Source organism: Anticarsia gemmatalis, chromosome 17 (assembly GCF_050436995.1).
Source record: "Anticarsia gemmatalis isolate Benzon Research Colony breed Stoneville strain chromosome 17, ilAntGemm2 primary, whole genome shotgun sequence".
Classification (NCBI taxonomy): domain Eukaryota; kingdom Metazoa; phylum Arthropoda; class Insecta; order Lepidoptera; family Erebidae; genus Anticarsia; species Anticarsia gemmatalis.
In genome coordinates this window covers 1,004,773-1,023,898 of record NC_134761.1, presented here as the reverse complement: position 1 = coordinate 1,023,898, position 19,126 = coordinate 1,004,773, and the positions used below count along the sequence as shown (strand labels likewise).

At 37.8% G+C, this 19,126-nt stretch overlaps 3 protein-coding genes across 5 annotated transcripts in view; 2 read left to right on the top strand and 1 right to left on the bottom strand.

Annotated features, from left to right (window-relative positions):
• The window catches only part of LOC142979828 (uncharacterized), a 34,583-nt gene extending 28,470 nt beyond the window's left edge, over window positions 1–6,113 (top strand). For all 3 annotated transcript variants that reach the window (XM_076125017.1, XM_076125019.1, XM_076125018.1), the window contains exons 26-29: window positions 598–758; window positions 1,148–1,265; window positions 3,674–3,861; window positions 4,290–6,113. In XM_076125017.1, the coding sequence (XP_075981132.1) occupies window positions 598–758; window positions 1,148–1,265; window positions 3,674–3,861; window positions 4,290–4,988 (1,166 nt within the window). In that variant the 3' untranslated portion in view covers window positions 4,989–6,113. The remainder of the gene's footprint in view (window positions 1–597; window positions 759–1,147; window positions 1,266–3,673; window positions 3,862–4,289) is intronic.
• A 9,175-nt stretch (window positions 6,114–15,288) lies between these two features.
• On the bottom strand, window positions 15,289–17,273 carry cpa (F-actin-capping protein subunit alpha). Its single transcript, XM_076124977.1, has one exon. It carries the CDS (start codon window positions 17,243–17,245, stop codon window positions 16,379–16,381), a length of 867 nt encoding a protein of 288 aa, XP_075981092.1. The 5' UTR covers window positions 17,246–17,273; the 3' UTR covers window positions 15,289–16,378.
• A 459-nt stretch (window positions 17,274–17,732) lies between these two features.
• On the top strand, window positions 17,733–18,984 carry LOC142979803 (NADH dehydrogenase [ubiquinone] 1 alpha subcomplex subunit 11-like). Its single transcript, XM_076124987.1, has 2 exons — window positions 17,733–18,320; window positions 18,862–18,984. The coding sequence occupies exons 1-2, from the start codon at window positions 17,819–17,821 to the stop codon at window positions 18,867–18,869; spliced, it is 510 nt and encodes a 169-aa protein (XP_075981102.1). The 5' UTR covers window positions 17,733–17,818; the 3' UTR covers window positions 18,870–18,984.
• The last annotated feature ends 142 nt before the right edge of the window (window positions 18,985–19,126 follow it).

Genomic DNA, 19,126 nt, shown 5'->3' with positions numbered 1-19,126 from the left:
CCTAGAGACGACTACCAGCTCATCCAGATTCCCTTTACCCCGACCTAGGATGAACTGCTATAACTCGCTGACCGATGGCAGCTCATGCGAAGAACCGTCGAATACACGCCAGTCTGCTCTCCAGACTTCTGTACTCCAGAGATTTATTTACTTGAAAAAGAACCTCAGCAGGAACTTTTTGACTTAACTCGGGACTTCAACTCGTGACTTTAGTAGACACAAATTATTCTCTACGAACGCTTATAAACACACACCCACACCAAAAAAGTTCTTCGCTTACTAGAAAAAGAAATCCAGAATTTCTGCCCTCTTTTCATAATAAATAGTTACACCAATATTAAATATTTTGGATAGTTATCATTTTGCCTTTGCCCAGCAGTACGACAATACAGGCTCACAAAAAAAAGATTCATTTTGTCTTTTGGCCCGCTATCACCCCCAGGAAAAGGGAAGGCCCGAAGGCGGAATCACTCTCGTTGGCAACCCGTGATTTACTATATCATCTTGTTATACCCGAGTCAAAATTTTTAAGTGCCACTAATAATAAATTAAATACATATTCAACAGTATTACTAACATTAACTACTTATCCCCCAGGCACCGGCTGCGCACTAGTCCAGGCGACTCGTTCCTACAACACGCTGTCGCCCGCACCGTCTACCGACAAGCTGTTGTCAGTACAAGTGACGGTACATACAGACGGACCCTTCGACTGTGACGCTAACAACACCAGCTGCTTCTGTGCCGCTGTTATTGAAGTGAGTGATCAACAATTAAAATTACTATAGATATGTAGCCCTGAGTCAGAATATTAGTTGGTAAAGAAAAGTCACCCTTAACTAAGATTAAAAATTTAAAAAAAATTGTTTTGTTTCTGATATCTTCTTATCACATGCAAATTGTTGTTAATAAAAAAATGTCTGCATGCTATTTTTACTTTTAGCTGCTGGGACAGCGGGACCCAGAATTTAACGTGCCTTCCGAAACACGGAGGAACTCGATATGTATAAGATTGTCACCCATCCACAGAATAGCCTCGGCACACATGGCTAAACTTCAAAGATCGATCTTTGTGGCTGTTGTTATAAAGCCACAAACTACTACTTATATTGAATGAATATATAAAATAGTATGATTTTTTCTATAGGCGTGTGTGATGTGGAGCACGAGTTTCCCAGAGATGGCGCTACTGGAGGTGTATCTACCAGGAGGTTACGGCGCTGATGCACAGTTACTGTACTCACAGTTAAATAAACCTGGCTCTTGTAAGTATAGTATTATAGCTCAATAATGTTTGGTTTGTTATAGATATTGATTTTGTTGAAGACCAATTTTTAGCGATAATTCATTGAGTTATATGGCGGCTCCACATTATTGCCGTGAATTCACGCGCGTATTCTCGCCGTGAATTCATGGACCGACTCCATGCCCTCCACATTTACGGAATGCTCACAATAGTTCGAAGCCCTCCGCGAAATGGACGTAGAAGCTGCTGCTGCGATAACTTTATTTGCTGTGTCCCTAGTCCCTATACCACTATATAGATGTCAAAAACAAGAAAGTTATTAAAAGAAAACGTTCGAAAAGAAGATGGTGGATGACAGAAATACATCGTAATTATACACTCAGCGGCAGAAAAAGTGGCCCAAGCGCTTATCGTGAATTTGTAAACAAATTAAGTAATATATGAAAGATATATTGTTGCAAGTAGTTGCGAAGTGATCTGTTTAGTGTTATGAAGTGTTGAATTTCAGATTAATTTAAGTGACGGATGACTTTTTCTAACAATGTGTGTTAGAACTGAATTCAGTGTTGATTCGAGAGGTCAGTTGAATTCTGTATTTTGAAATATTGCTGCACGGAAACGATTTTCTTTATGATTTTTATTGATTATTGGTCTATTTAGATTTTAGAAAAGATTTGAAGATGCCACTTACTGCTGAACAAGTGGCTTAGGTGGTCTTGTTGTCCGATCAGGGCCATTACCATTGAGAGGTGGCTGCATTTTTCAATGTATCGCGTACCACTTTAAGGTCTGCGATTAGGAGGTATCGTGAGACTGGTCTCTACACGCGGCGACCAGGAATTGGACGAACACGATGTACATCCGCAAGAGATGACCGATTTGTTAACCTCGAGGTGCTGAGAAACCGCTTTCTGACAGCGTTTGAGATTCACTAGAGGCTTCAAGCGGCACGCGGAGTCATTCTTAGTGAACGGAACATGAGGCGAAGGATAAAAGAACGTAATTTACAGGCAGGAAGACCAACCCGAATACCAGAACTCGAGAGACACCATCGAGTTGCGCGATTACGATTGGCTCGTAAACATGTGAATTGGCTATCGACCAATGGAGCAAGTTCTTGTTAACCGATGAGTGCTGAGTAGCATTAAGAGCACCAAATGGTCGTGAGAGAGTGTAAAGACGCCATTAAGGACGGTTTTTTCCCAACACAACACGTCAGACGGTCAGTTACAAAGGTAGGTCTGTTATGGTATGGAGAGGTGTATGTTTGGAGGCACGTACGGAGCTTGTCATCGTAGATCAGCGCCTAACAGCAGCCGGGTACATTGAAGAAATCTTCCAAGACCATGTTGTACCACTTATGGATTTCATTGGTCGGGAGGATTAACTCTAATGCAGTTTAATGCGCGCGCTCATAGCGCCCGCGTTGTGGAATCGCACCTTGCTGATATCGGGATTCAAAAACTGGCTTAGCCTGCTCACAGTCCAGACATCAACCCCATAGAACATGTCTGGCACATGCTAAAAACCAGTGTATGCGCACTGCCCAACCCACCAGAATCACTTGGGGAGCGAAGAACCGCTCTAGTTAGAGTGTGGGATAAAGTTCTTCAAGAAGTAATTAAAACATCCTCCAAAGCATGCCAGAATGCATGCAGGTCACCATAAATGCTAGAGGAGTTAACACGCGGTATAAACTAGATTTTTTCTTTGGTGCAGAATTAGGTTTTTGCAAAAACTTTCAGTAAGCGATTTCGACAAAAGCTGTATTTTTTAATTTTTCCCATTTTTGATTAAAAAATACGACTATTTAGTGTAAATTGTAACTAAACTTGTGTATAAACTGTTTAACTAATAGTTATAGCCAAAATAGTAACCATATATTGATATTCTAAAAAGTTTTATCGTAGTTTTGCTTTGGGCCACTTTTTCTGCCGCTGAGTGTATAATAAATAATTATAGTCCACAGTAAACTGCGCCGGGGCCGTGAATGTGTATGTGTATGCGTGAACGCCGCGCGAACCCTTTGTCACGGGACTAAATACCGACTCTGATCGGGGAACAGGCGTGAACACGCGTGGACCCCGTGAAAACCGTCCACATTCACGTTCGCGTCTGTTCACGGAGCTTCACGGCAATAATGTGGAGCCGGCAATAGAAAATTTTGCCGCCATTGATGCGTAATATCATACTATTGAGAGGTGTATAGTGCAATATTTTAGAAGAGGGGAGCCTTTTTCTTAAGCGTGCTCTGATTGTCCTCTAGGAGGATCAGAATCTGTTTACCTTACAGAAAAAACAGAATTATTAAGACTTTAGGTGTTAAATTACAGAGATGTAGTCTCGGAAACAACCTCTCGTCACATTCATCATACATACATAGAGCTAAATTTCCAACAGTTTTTCAATATTTTTTCCATTCCCCAGTACTCCGTCGCATAGAGGTCCCGGCCAGCAACAACCGCGCCACACTGTACCTGGGCAGGCGCGGCGCGGGCGCGGGCGGCGCGGGGCACCAGTGCTACTCCGTGCATGCCGTGGGGCCGCGCGCCAACACAAGACCCGCCTATGTGCGGGTACATGACTACTATGTACCCAGCCATAATGACACACAGGTAACACTACATCATATTGTCCACTGTTCATTTTGAAGCGAGGCCAAATTCCCAAAAAGACAAGCAACGAAAATATTTTATGCCAACCATGCTTACAGTACCACAATCATGGAGAACAAGCTTCTTAGCCGTACTCGCCTCCTTAGGTGCTGTCAATGTGTCCTAGAATGGCAAGGTTTAAGCCAACATAATTGTTTTACTAATCATTAATTTTAATGGACATGAATTAAAGTGGTCAGAGAAACTACACATCCACAAAAAAATCAAAAGAACGAACTAAATAAGATATGTTAATGGCCGACTAATTCCAATGGAACAAAAATTCGCTGTTTTAGCAAATTCTTAATATATAAAAATATTTACATTTTGAACCTACCCTAAATGTAAAAGCCAAATTTAAACTTCTTTGCTCAATCGTTTTCTTACAGCCATACACGATCCCAGAAGACTGTCCACCCCGCATAACCCACGACACACCACAATACACATCATCAGAAAATCTCTACACCAAAGCTCGATCTTTGGAAGGAGACGAGATCCTCATCAGCCAAGAGTTCTCCTTCGAAGAACTACCCGAAGGTATACCACTCGAAGACCCGTTATACGACAATCTAACCAAGAAAGAAAAGGATAGCAATACTAATGAAAAAGACAGCAATAATGTGTTCAATATCGTCGATGTAGCAAGTAAAGAAGATGGTAATGTAAGTGCAATTTCTAAACAAAATCTAGGTTTTATAGACAAATTCACTTTGAATAATATAGAAGGTACTCGTTTTAAACCGACTGAAGATAATAAAAGAAATAATGAAATAAAAAATTTAGAAACAACTAAAAAACCGGAAGAAATTAAAGTTGATAATCCTAATTTAGCAGATTTTCATGTGATAGATAGTGAAAAAGACCTAGACGTACCTACGGGGGTGGAAGGGCCTATACCTACAATAGTACTACCCCCTAAAAACTTTATTCCACCCCCTAGTGACGATGGGAGAAGATTCAAGTCCATGTACACACCACATGGACCCTATTTTTACTTCAGACCAGAGGAGTATATAAATAGAAGACTATTTATACCTAGAGGTCCTAATTCTTATGTGTTTCCTTTTGGTAGAAATGTGCGATAGGGTTTAACAAAAATTGTGTTAGGCTGCTACACACATATTCGGTTTCCGCAATATTTATCGAACAACTAAACCGGGTACTGATTGGGTTAATCTATACACACTCGGTTTTGCCGCCCGGCTAGGCCGTTTTATGCCGTAATATTTTAATTGTTAGGCGTTTAATTTTAGTATATCAGACTTATAAAATATAAAAAAATTATGGCAGTTGTTTAACCCGACCTAAAGAGAAATCCGTCTTTCCGTGTTCGCCATTTTTGCCGTATTTACTTAAATATTTTATGATATTGATAATTAATTAATGTTGCATTTATAGTTTTAATGGTGTTAGTTTGACTGATATTAGTGTAGTAAAAAGTACTTATAGGTTTTAAGCGTTAAGGACATTTTAGAAAGATTTACACATACAATATAAAGTGCTCTGGGGTTTTTTTGGATTAGGTCTAACCCAAAACACGCTACGATTTTCGGAAATTGGAATAATTTTGCTAATTATTGACTTTATTTACAGTAATTAAGTGGTTAGCCAACACCAAATTTTGACCAAGATTAATAGTACTTCCCATATTCTGGGATAAGCCCATGTCCAAATAAACCCAGTTTATAGTGTAAGAATTACTTATTTACAAACATTATATATTTGCTATTAAAACTATCCAGTCTATGAAAATGTAACAACATGAATATGCAGTCATCATGACATAAATGTTATTGTATGTAAAATATTATACCCCGTATAGTTGAATGGAATACGAATTAAGATTTCAGACGCAAAACAATTGAATAATATATTAATATTCATATTTCCAAGAGCTATAATATTTATGCCTATACAAACTTTTACAGCAGTTGAAAGTCAGTATTTGTCTGTTAAACAGGACTCTATAAAACAGCTAATTTCTTCAATCAACATTATATAGTGTTGACGATTCTAAATGCGCACAATTTCTATGTACAGAATAAAACGGTGCTACTTATATATAATTTTTAAATAGATATAGTTTAATAGATAAGACAGCTATCCACATTAAATGTACTTATTAAGTTAAAATTATAATTAAGATATTATTTATTACCCTGTAATGTATTTTATGTTATTTTAGGCTGTGAATAAAGGATGTAATTGTAGTTTTATTTTATTTATTCGTCATCGTTTGTTTGTCGTATGGTTAGTGGTCAACCTAGGGCCAAAGTTGTTCAAGCCGCCCGAGAGGCCTTTGACGTGGCTTAACGACTGTTATCTTAGTCGACAACCACCGGGACCGACTTTTAACGTGCCCTCCGAAGCACGGAGACGCCCAGTTCAAAGACCACTATGCGGTCACCCATCTATGGAATGACCGCGCCAATGGTTGCTTAACCCACAGATCGTTTACCGACCGGTGAGCGCAACTGGCTATGGGCGCCTCGCACTATTCGTCATCACAAAACAGCATGAGAAGATTTGTGGTAGGTAAGCATAAACCTACAAAAGTGGTCGAGGCTGAACCAACCCAATGATATTTCTAAGCTATGTATGTATTGGAAATACATAATAGGTACTCATTTCAGCGGTGACCAACAATTTTCGTGACTAACAGGTGATCCTATTGTAATTTCAAGTAGGTATTTAGGAATACCTAAAATACATTTTTTTTTCCCATAGCGGTCCAAAGAAGCCCCCTACCCGTACCTACATTACCTGACTACTTAACTAGAACGTGATGGAAGCAATACCTAGCCTCTCGTTCATTCCAGGAGAAGAGCCTTGCCAAGCAATGGGAGTGTTCCACAATAGCGAGATTCTACTATAAATATTTAAATCCGCATCTTAACCTGTCGATTACCATAATATTGATTGCGTAGCGGGTCGTGACGTCATGCCCGTGACGGCACAGTTGACCTTTATCCGCCCCTAACGCAACAGTAATCCTATTAACTGTGGCCAATCAAAATAACTGCCACGCGACACTTGCGGGTTCATTAAATCTAATATAATTTAGGAAACACTTTGCTGGTTTATTTGATTAGGCGTTTATAAAACTAGCTTCTGACTGCTACTTCGTCCGTGCGAAGAAATTTACCGAAGTATACATGTGTTAATCCAGATTTTAATCTTATTTTGCCAAATTTTATATCATAAGTTGTACAAAATACATTCGCGTTTCGCCATTCAATTAACAATTTTAGTCCCGTGTACTAGGGGGTGAGCCTATTGCTATATACCAGGCACGTTACCAAACTACCATTCTGAAATCATATTAAAGATAAATATTCCAATAACAATGGAGAATGTTAACAAATTTGGATTATTAGCTCTCCATATTCTCTGTTAAAAATAAAAAATACTAGTGAAAGAATTACTTTGATATGTCAATTAGTTTCCGATTTATAAGTAAAACAAGTTGTAACCGCGCGAATCGGTGTGACGTCATTGTACATTGCGCTAAGTCTGGCTCACATAGTCTTTTTTAATAATATTTACTATTATTACACTTTAAATGTAATAAGCAGACGAAAACACAAGAAAATACTGCATAAGCTATTACATCTACGGCTGTAGACTTGATATTAAGCGGGACGCGGCCCGCGCGGCATGGTGTACTATGACGTCACGCTGTTAGCGGGACTCGATATTTTTTGAAACTTTGAATGCTTGTAAAATCAAAACTACTAGGTATTTTTGACTAAAACAAAAACTAGTTTTCATGTACATGTACAGGCTTTACTGAGTCAAAATTTCAAGCGATTTGGCATACCTAGTAACATTCTCCATTATTGTCAGAAAACAATGCGCGAATCGAACACGGAACGTCGTGACCAGCAGTTATACACACTTCCGCAGACTACAGAGACATGTACAGTAGTGAGTAGGTACCTATGTGTTTTTATAAAAATATCCATAAATATTTTTTTTTATCCTGACTTTTCCACATAGATTTAATCTGGCGTACTCCACTAGTTTATTGCCACTTTACACTGGAACGCGAACAAATTGGGCGCTGGCTGTTTGAAACTTTTCCAGTGCTTTAAATACGTTTTTCGGGTCAAGTTTAAAGCGTTTTGGCGGGTGAGATTTTAATATTAACCTTGTAGCAATGTTTCGGGTTATTGCTAGGAAATAACGTTTTTTTGTCCTTAACTTTGTTAATGTTTTTAAATTAATTGGAGAAGTACTACTTGTGTAAACATTGTGTCGTATCATGGATTAAAACCAATAGAAGCTAACAAATAAGCAATATAGACTGCACACCGTTTTAAAAATAGTAGAGAAATACATTTTCCGCACAAAAAATTGCTCTTGTATGTTTGGCCATAGATAAGTACCTACATCTACGTCATTATAGAATGGTTATTATAGAAGAGGTTAACTTTTTTTTGGTTACCTAGGATTTTTTATCACGCTTCTATTTTAACTGGTAGGTATGTATTAAGTACACAAACCTACCGGTTACCTAGGTACATACTAAGGGCACAAACTTTACATTTCATACAAACATTCTACTGCAATATCCCACAAGTAATATCCAAACAGCCATATTTATTACTTTCCCACACTCTGCTGCGGACAATGTCGAATGATCTCCATTCTCTATTGGGTAATCGTCTGTACATCTCGACCCCTGCTGAGGCCAGACATGTTGAACCGTCACCCCTCTCCCATGGGCCTTATGTACGCACTATCTATACTTATGTGGTTACAATAACATTTATTATTCAGATTACATGGTTTCCTTACCTGCAATACTCGTTGTGAAGTAACTGTCTTGTAGCGCACCGGTAGTTAATTCAACTGCGCAGAGGTCTTGGGATTGAATACCGGGCTAGACAAAAAAGTATTTTTTAAGTAAGTAGTTTGTACTAAGAATTGCTTAGTAAGTGCCTGAAACTAGGGAATTTAAATTGCAGTTCTCCGTCCATTGGAGGGTAAGGATGTAAAGCCGTCAGTCCGCCGCCTCATCTAACACCGGTCGTGTCTACCGTCCCACCGGACTATGAGAGTGAGGTACCTAATAGAGAGTCTATCTGTGCATTAATATGTCGGACACCATTAAATAATATCCTGCACTATTTGCTAGATTTAATTACAAGTCTTCTAGTGCGGGAGTTGTCTTTTAAAGTTGTCTTTTTAAAGAAAAAGAAGACAATTCAAAAACCCTAATGCAAGCTGAGCGACGAAAAATATCATCTTCCTTCCTTAAGTCATTGAAAGCCGAGATAGTTAATTACATACCTACTTTGCCTGCCTTTAATAACATAGGCACATTTCCATCCTATACTGTCATCTATAATCATTAACATACATTATGTGGCTTCTCAAAAACCTACACAAAAACGAAACGAATAACTAATACAAAACAAAATATTATTTCAAACACATTTAACTACGTGCCTACATATAATAATACCTACATCTGTGCGACATAAACAGTAGGTATGTACTTATAGCAGTAACAGATAAACCGCGGCCCATATACCAAATTATCTTACACTTCCGTCACTCGAGAGCTTGTTACACGAAATATGGCGAGTTCTAATAATAATACACGATAGTGTTTACAATATTGAGAGACAGTTTCACCGTTTATATTTAAGTTTTAGATAACCTATCTGCAAAATAAAATGCCACAGTTAAGAAATTAATTGTAAGTTACCAGTAGGTATATCTGATGAGTAAAATCACAGCTAATGTATGAAAAAAAAGGTCAGAATTTCGTCTCATAAGCTATCTAATAGCTATCCAGAGGTGGTGAAACTCATTCTAACTACGTTTAGGCAACAATTGCTGAAGACAATATAATATTTAAGACTAGCTGACCCGCGCAACTTCGCTTGCGTCACTGAAGAGAATAGGTCAAAATTTTCCCCGTTTTCGTAACATTTTTCTTTGCTACTCCGCTCCTAATGACCGTAGCGTGATGTTATATAGCCTATAGCCTTCCTCGATAAATAGGCTATCTAACACTGAAATAATTTTTCAAATCGGACCAGTAGTTCCTGAGATTAGAGCGTTCAAACAAACAAACAAACAATCAAACAAACAAACAAACTCTTCAGCTTTATAATATTAGTATAGATAGGTAATTTAGTTAATGGAAAATTCCTAATCCTTAAACCCTTTTAGAACTAAGTTAGGTAATATGGAAGAGTACTAGATCTCTCTCAACCGTTAGTAAAATGAAAAATCAATATTCTTCGAGCGAAAATAGGATACTACAGGCTCCTTGAATGTCGGAGAACTTCGTATACTTTTAGTTCAAAATTGCCGGCGTATTAAAAAGTTAAAAACATCAACGGAAAAGCAAAATGTTTCACCCTCTCCTACTTTCACATTGTAAGTATTGCAACTACATTCCAAACGATTTGCTTAATTAAATAGTACGATCAACTACGAGCTCATTAACTTTATAAACAGATTCAAAAAGTCTCAATACAGTAAGCAATGCAAGCTCAATAATGAATTATAGGTAATCCCAGCTTAACAATGAACTACCTTAACTACTTTCTTCACCATTTTAGGCCCTTTATCATCACTTTCGTACAGGTATTGAAAAGTATAAGAACTAAAATTTTGACAGTCGTTTCAACTTAACGATGTAGCTGATCGGACCGATAGATTTTTGTGTTCTTTGAACGTATTCATAAAGGTTTTATGTGACTGTAATAAAAATATTTGCTATCACTTTAACTAGCAGATAAGTATCTAATCTGATGCTTAATAAGCTGTGAAACTAGCTTTTATTCATCTTTTTTGCATCCAACTCCACGGCTACATTTAAGCCGCTTAGTAAAATCCTCCCGTGAGTATCCAGAAGCACGACTCTGCTCTATATTGCACTATGCCCGCAATATTACTTACGACGCCCGCGGGAATAGCCGCATAGTCCATCAAATGGAGCCTACATTTACTGTTCAATAACAAATAGCTTTGCTACTATTTGCTATTTAGTTACTGTGGTAACGGAAAAGTAAAATATCTTACCTACATTCCTTATAACTGACTGCATTGACTAATTGATCTTTAACTACAAATAGCGGATACAGGGTTTTGTTTTGCGGGTACCAAGTTTTAAATGCTTTGGATTTCGTCTAGTTAAGTACCATGTCATAGATGCAAAATGTTTTTTAGGGGATCTCGTATCCGTGACGTTTGTCCCTATCATACACCGACTAGTTTTTTCTTTCTAATTTAACTAAGAATAGAGCTATCAATCTTTCATATTAATTCTCTTTTCCTTCCTATATAACTGTTCAACAGAAGTCAATTGACTATCATAAGTGTCAACTTTTGACCTAAACTAAATGATTTGATTTTTAATTCAATTTACATTTAGCCTAGCACTATCTTAAGCTCATGCAATAATGAAATAGGATGTGTCAATTTCCGAGACAGACTGAACTGCTACTAAGAATTTCCTAGAGCTATCTCGTACCGTCGCTTGAAACGAATATTAAATCACTAGGCGTGATTTATTTACTTTATGTCCTTCATATTTCTAACCTGTTTTGAACTACAGTTAGATTTGTAGTAAAATGTAAATAACCTCTCGTAACCGGTGGTCCTGTATAACAAGATGTATGGATGTGAATGAAGCAAGGGAAGTTTGTAAGGATGGTAGGTAACAAAAGGCGTTCTTTGGGCTCTGCCTATTCCTATTTATGTAAGTATGTATGTATGTAAATGATTGCGTTGGTACGGGCGTCGACTGTCGTATATGACTAATTGTTTTGTTACGGCACTAGTCAGTAATGTTGTCATCATTAGATTAATAACCTCGGCAGTCATTAGCGGACCAATCGCATTACCTACTGATCGTAGCCTACATTCTTTGGTCAGTATAGGTATTGTGACGTGTTGTTTTATATTAGACTATTTTTTTTTTATGATTCGACTAAGTATAAATATAATATTTATGATTGACACGGGTAACAGTTTGACCGTTGTTTCACTGTTTATCGATTTTAAGCAAAACTAAAACTAAAAAAATAACTAGTTTTTAAAGTCTCCTTTGCCGTGGTCCAGTACCTTATTGATTCGATTCCTAGATTGAAATAAGCTTAAATACCTAGGTACTACGTGTTTCGTAATTTCATTGTTTCAATCAAATGCTACTTACGGGAAAAAGAAACTGCAATTTAACTTTGTGGCGAAATTATGGTTTGCAGAACTTTTCGGCAAAAACAAACGTTATTTTATACTACGTAGGTCTTGCAAAAACCTAGGTTCACTACTTAGTATTAATTTATTATTACAAAACCAGTCTGTAGAATATAAGTTTCACAAAATTAATTAGCAAGTGAACGTCTAACACGTTATGTAATATTTCGTCGTCTTTCAACACGGTGTGTAAATATATAGGACAGTTTATTTCCAGACAACATCACACAACTATTAATATACGGACATAAATACTTTGTTATGTTCCTTGCATCTTGCTAACATACTAAGGAATATCATTACCTACAAATTTTTGCACATTAAAATAGTTAGTAAGTAGGTACGCGCTATTGTGCTAAATGGGCACGTAGGTCGCTATTTCGTTAATTAAGGCTATCATTTATGCCTTATTTGGCCCTTTTACTACCACTGAGTAACTCTTTTTCTTTGCAGTTCCGCAAAAGATACTTTAGCATAACTAATTAGCAATAAAAAACTGTTTGTGCGTCGCTAGTGGAACGTTCGTGGAAGTTTGTATCTTAACACGCCTAATTATATAATTATATTTTTAACTACCCAGTAGATCATACAAAGACAATAATTAGGATAAATTTAACGCCATTTAGGTCAATGGGTCAAAGATATCTATTACAAGATATTCCTTGAAATAAGCTCTCTATCCCCCGGTTTCTGAGGTACATTTAGCGGTAGATTATCTATTCAATTGCGTTAAAACTCATACAAAAAAACGCTATTAAATGTACTCAGTAACCGGGGGTATGCAATTGCGTTAAACAATACATAGACACGCTATTCTATCACTCTCATAGCCCGGTGCACGATGGTACGATAACTGACACATGTAATGTCAAATCAGGTGTCCGTTCCTGTCCTGCAAAGCCTTATGTCAAGGTCTTTAGGTCACCAGACCAACTTTGACACTAGGTTGACCACTAACCACAAGAAAGAAGACACTGGTTACAGGAGACCTACCTTGCTGAGTTACTGATAGCTACTAATTACGTTACATGTCTATAATACAATAATAACATTGTTATTTCAGTTTATGAGGAAAACTAAGGAATTTGTTTTACCTATTTATGTATAAAATATACATAGGTATTGCAATAGCTTGTAATATATTTATTTAGAAACTAGAATTTTGCATGATTTCAATAGAAATTTTTCGAAGAACGAATTCATAATTGTAACCTAAATAATCCGCTACAGTCGAACAGCACAAGGGTCACCTCAGGATATTAGCGAGGCATCATGCCTCAAGTAGGTACACCACGCTAGCCAGTGGTCAGATATGGATCAGTGTTTTGGCAATACTTCAAGAACGGTTAAAACAAGTCTCGTGCATGCAAAGTTTCCTTGCCATGTTTTCCTTCATCTTCAAAATAAGTGATAATTATTTGTATCACAGTTTGAAAAGTCATCGGAAAATGGACTTCACTTTGTACTCTCGGTCATTTGTTTGTAAAAGGAACTGTCGGCTCCAATACACAGAAACATTGCCCGTATCTTTCCAAAATTCAATTACATTACTCTTACAAAAAATGCCACTTGTCAATTTAATATTTAACTAAAGCAAAGGGGACGCTATAGAAGGACAGTCATTGGCTTTACAGCGTTGTCCTTGAATAAGTTCGTGTGTACACGCAACACACACCCGTTGAACATTTATTTTATGTTATGTATGAACCTGGATGAAGGAAAACGCGTCAGGAATATTATTGCGTAGTTTCAACCTTAATCTTTAATAGAAAAACTGTATTGCGTATGTATGAACTTAATAAATCTGAATTTTGATCAGGCGTTACGACTACTATAATAAAATTCACATGCCGAATTTAAGTGTTACCGAAACAAGACCCTTCTCAAGTTCAAATACTACTTAGCAGCCCTTCTGGCAACAGCGGCGCCTTTCAATGATCGTTTACCAGCTTGAGTGCAATTCGCTACAAGTATCTTAAAGAACACTTGACATAAACACAAAATCTTAACATCATACGATCGTCTCACATCGTGAAATGCATAAAAAAAGTGACCCAAACAACTTGTTTATCAAACACCTGCAAAAAGATGACTACTTCGGCATTTCTCATCCTTACAAACCAGTTTGAAAATGAGGTAGCATTTTTCTGACTGTCACATATAAATTAACATTTGATTTTGCATAGAACATTAATTAAATAAGGTCATTGGTTTTTCGAACTGGTTGGAAAGTGAATAAGCGATCGAGTTCGATGTGTTTGCATGTAGTCCGCTCACGGCTTCGTCACCGATTCACCGGCGATCCCAATATGGTGAGTCATGTTTATCGCACCATATCTTGCGTTATCGAGTATGCTGATGTTATTTGTCGTGTTTTTGCACATTTTATGAGATTTTTGATCTTTTGAATGTTTTAAAAGAAAGTATTATTTTAGATGTAGTCAACTAAAATTCCTAGACGGTGTCTGCCAATTTCTATAGTACGGGAATGTTTAGCAACAAGTTGGGATGAGAATAACAAGTATTGAACTGGTTAGTATTGACAATTAGGCAGAGTTAAATACATTGGAAATAAAAATGCCTAATCAATCATCGTCGTGAAACACCTAGCAAAGGATATAGTACCCAAAAACAGCTATTAATAATGGTCATTTCTAACTTCCTGTCACCCACAAAGTTCGCCATTTTATAAAACAAGCAAGAAAGATGGTCACGAGTGATCATTAGCGTAATCGCGACCAAACTGTGTTAGGTCAACTTTCTAGAGCAACAGACTGCCTGATGACAAAATACTAATTTTAAAGAAACTGAATCTTGATTATAGCATTTTAGGAAGTTTATTTTATTAGGTAGGTATCAATAATTTTATGTTATTTACCTGTGCATGTTTCGCAAATTGCTGACAGTAAATGTTTCTTCTTCATAACACACACACTTTTTTCACACATTGTCTAACTCAAGTTGTCCCTTCGCTGAGAATAATAATTATACTGGCTTAGTGTACTTTTAAGAATGTTGAGATACAAATGATGAGTAGTCAGGTAGTTCCTGTTTAGATAAAACTTTAAACTACCTACCCTCATTAGTTTTATCACTAACTAGTATTGTATTTTTTCCCCTACCTTCAGTCATTGAATAATTAATTGTAAATGAAAAGAAAACAGATGTTAGCAACATTTTAATATATATTTTTATTGAAATGAATCCAATCATACATTATCTTGGATTTTAATGTACGTTCTTTATTAAAATAATAATTATAATAATTACAAAATAATCCTTATTGGCGTTACAATTATTACACATTATATAAAAAAAAGTTATGCATCATTCGCACTCTCAAAGCCATAATATGGACAATAATTCTCTAATTTTCTTTAAATTTCCTCACTGCTTTAGTTAGTTTGAGCAACACTCCAAAATTTATTGTAAATTGAAAAATATTGAATATAATATTGTGCTCTACACGCATAGACGCTGCTTTAAAGCTACGTGGACATTTTGTTAAATTAACTACAATTAAATGCACCATTGGAGACCTTCTATTTACCTTTCCTGACCAATCTGTTGTCATATAATACTCTGTTTTGTGTGCAAGCAATATAGAACAAACCATAATACTGATCAAACAACAAATTATGAAGAAGTGGATGGATTTAAAGTTACATTTACATGCATCAGTTTAGTTTTAACATCCATAACTAGGTATTTTGGGTAATTTTATTATAATTATCTTATTGTAATTGACATGCGCCCTTGAAATAATCACAAGAAGCTAAATGAATGAGTGACAGTCATCATATTGCTTACACAACAACCGATCATCCCCGAAGAGCAGATAAATTAATGGATCAAGTTTGACGTCCAGTCACAAGTTCTACAGATCTAAGACGGGTGTAAACTTTGCCCACACCTAAGTACAATGTTATTCGGTATAATCTCATTGCTATCAACAAAAATGGACACAAACTCGTTGAATAGATCTCTCGCGACATAAGAGAGTGTACTGTCCAAAAATAAGCCGCATTCAGACACTTCGCTATTCAATAATAATCATTCCGTACTGAGTGTAACAAAATGCAATAAAATTTAACAGTTACGATAGCGATTTCTCTATATATTCATAGATAAATACGCGCCGGGGCGGGCCGCGGCGCCACCCCGGCGCCCGTAAACATTTGAACAAGATTTACTCTTACGCGAATATGTACAGGCGTGGAGCGGCCGCTGCGGCTCAGAGCGCAGCGGCGGGACATCATTGGCTCTTCAGCTCCTTACCGATCGTGTAAGAGACGAGCCGCGCCCAGTCCACCTTGGTGCGCATCACCGGCAGCTGTCGCCGCAGCGCCTTGAACGTCGTGTCACTCATCGTCTTGTAGTTATCCGAGATGGCGGTCTGGTACGCGTTCTCCGCGTCGCACACCAGCCTGACGAACTCCTTGGCGCTAGCCGCCTCGCCGCTGGCCGTCACGGGGGCACGCACCTCCTTGGAGCTCACCAGCTGAACGTTGCCGTCCTCGTAGTAGTGCACCTGTACTCTGAGCATGCCGCGCAACTCAGCGGCACCGGCGCCCACCGTGAGCGACCACACGGAACGCCACCGCCCGTTCCAGTAGTTCTTGGGCTGGAACTGATGATCCTCAATACAGGCTACGAGTTGTACGGCACCCGTGTCTAGAGTGCGCCCCACGACGAGGCTAGCGCCGTGCTTGAAGTGCGCGGCCACGTACGCCGTCAGCTCCTCGTCGAGCGCGGCCCGCCACGGTTCTGCCACTCGATCTGGCTCGTAGGGCTCATACTCCGACGCTTCTTTACGTAAGTGGTCAAACTTGAAGGAACGCTTAGAGCGCGGGTCGAAGAATCTCCCACCGCCGAGTTCATTGTGGTCGGTGATGAGAGTGTACAGTTCCTCGCCTTCGAGGCGCACGGGCGTTAGTTGATCCTTATTGTATTGCGCGAACGCTCCGCTCGCTCCTTCTTTTAAAAGGGTGTCATTGTTTAGTAGGACTCTTACATCGTTAAACACCTCATTAAATTCTCCCGGTGGCGAATGTAATATGAAATCTGAAACGATTCTAACTTTTTCCTGATCACTAATCACTTCGTCACCGTCCGCCGCCATTTTTGATACTTTTGACACTAGTGACGGATTGTCGGATATGCAAGAATTAGTGCATCGGACGCGTTCAAGAAATAATAATCGGGTTTCAGGCTGGTTGCGTTTGCGATTAAAACTTTTTATACACCAGACCTAGTTTTATTAGACTTGGTTAATTAATTAACACTCATATTCTAACTGTGACATTAAGAGAATTTTAATAACTATTGGATACATTAATACAAATTCCGTGCATTAAACTGATTGATACACATTTGTTCCTGAACGTTATTTATGGTACACGTTTATAGAGCAAGTTATAATTCAAAAGATAAGCTATGTAAAAAGAACATCACCGGTACCTTGTTTTAAATATAGGTATTCTATTTCTATGAGATTATTATTATATTCACTATCTTTTTTTGTATCGATACAAGTCAAATAATTACGTAGATATATTTATCACAGATAATTTACTACTTCTCATTAACTTTATCTGTAAACACGCACTTATCCCTGAAGAAGTCAATCTATTTGACACTTCACAAATTGTGTTGTGTAACTTTATTTCGAAAAAGCTTTTACTAGCTTTTCAAAATGAGCCAGCTACTGCGATACAGATATTACGATACGCCTGAAGGGCAGGACATCTTCATGAAGACATTTGTTATGTCGAAATATGCAACTGTCACCGGTGTTACTGCGGCCACTTACGATGTCCTCATGTTTTCTCATCCTACTAGTTTCAGTAGTATTGCGGGAAGGTATGCTTGGTACGTCGGTCCCTTGGTTGGGATGGCCGCAGCCTATTCTGTCACCGCTAATACGGCTAGAAACATAAGGGGCAAGGACGATAAACTGAACTCTTTCCTCGGTGGTGCAGTAGCTGGCGCTATATTCAGTGCTTGGCAGAGAGCGCCCATAATCGCGTTGCCTGCGGCTTTCTTCCTAGGTATGGCGGGCGTCATCAAGAAGACCGCTATTGAAGAGAATTACACATTCTTCCCAGATGTTATTCAAGCATCTAAAACTGTTAAATCAGTCAATCATGACTGGACTCTGGTCAAAGATATTGATGAGCTGAAGGGCTGGACCAAAGGTAATTAACATTTGCTAATATTTTTGTCATTAATAAGGCTTGCTATCTATACTTTAGTAAATTAAATTATAACCTAGCCCCTAAATACCTTAGGCATTTTATTAATATGTATCGCTGAACAAATTTTAGATATTTCAAAGGTGTGCTGTGAAAATATAGTATAGTCAACATAACACCCTCTCACTGCTTGGTTTTACAAACAATCATTTTTGAAGCATTATGTTTATATTCACATAAGCCTCCGTACTTCATGTATTAGAATTAATCCAGACTTTATATCAATAAAATACCAAAAACAAATAACCAATTCACATTTTGAATCTCAAATTATGCATTCTAGCTCCTCAAAAAAGAAAATGGTCTCAATATAGGTAATATTAACTAAATACTCATAAACAACACAGTCTTTTAGGGTTTGAACACATTTTAGCCACATTCTTGTTTATTCAAAACTAATCTAATGTAGGTTGTTCCTTGTTAGAGTTAGAAGGTCCGTCTATACAGAGTTTAGAAATTTAATTTAATCTTTTTGTTGTTTCAGGCAACTAAACAGCAAGTAGCATCAGGGGAGAGTCAGAGAACAGAAATAGTAGAAATGTAAATAATATCAAACTTGTAATTTTATTTTATTTAAGTGTTACAATAAACCAAGGGAAGATTCTTATGTTGCTTGTTTCTTTTGTGGCCAATCTTGCAGCATGAATGTCAGATTACTCTGGAGGCAGCTGCAGGAATTAAACTCAATTTTGAGGTTAAGGCTACCGGTCCCGGGTCCTGCCGTAGAGTGACACTGCAGCTAAAGTGTA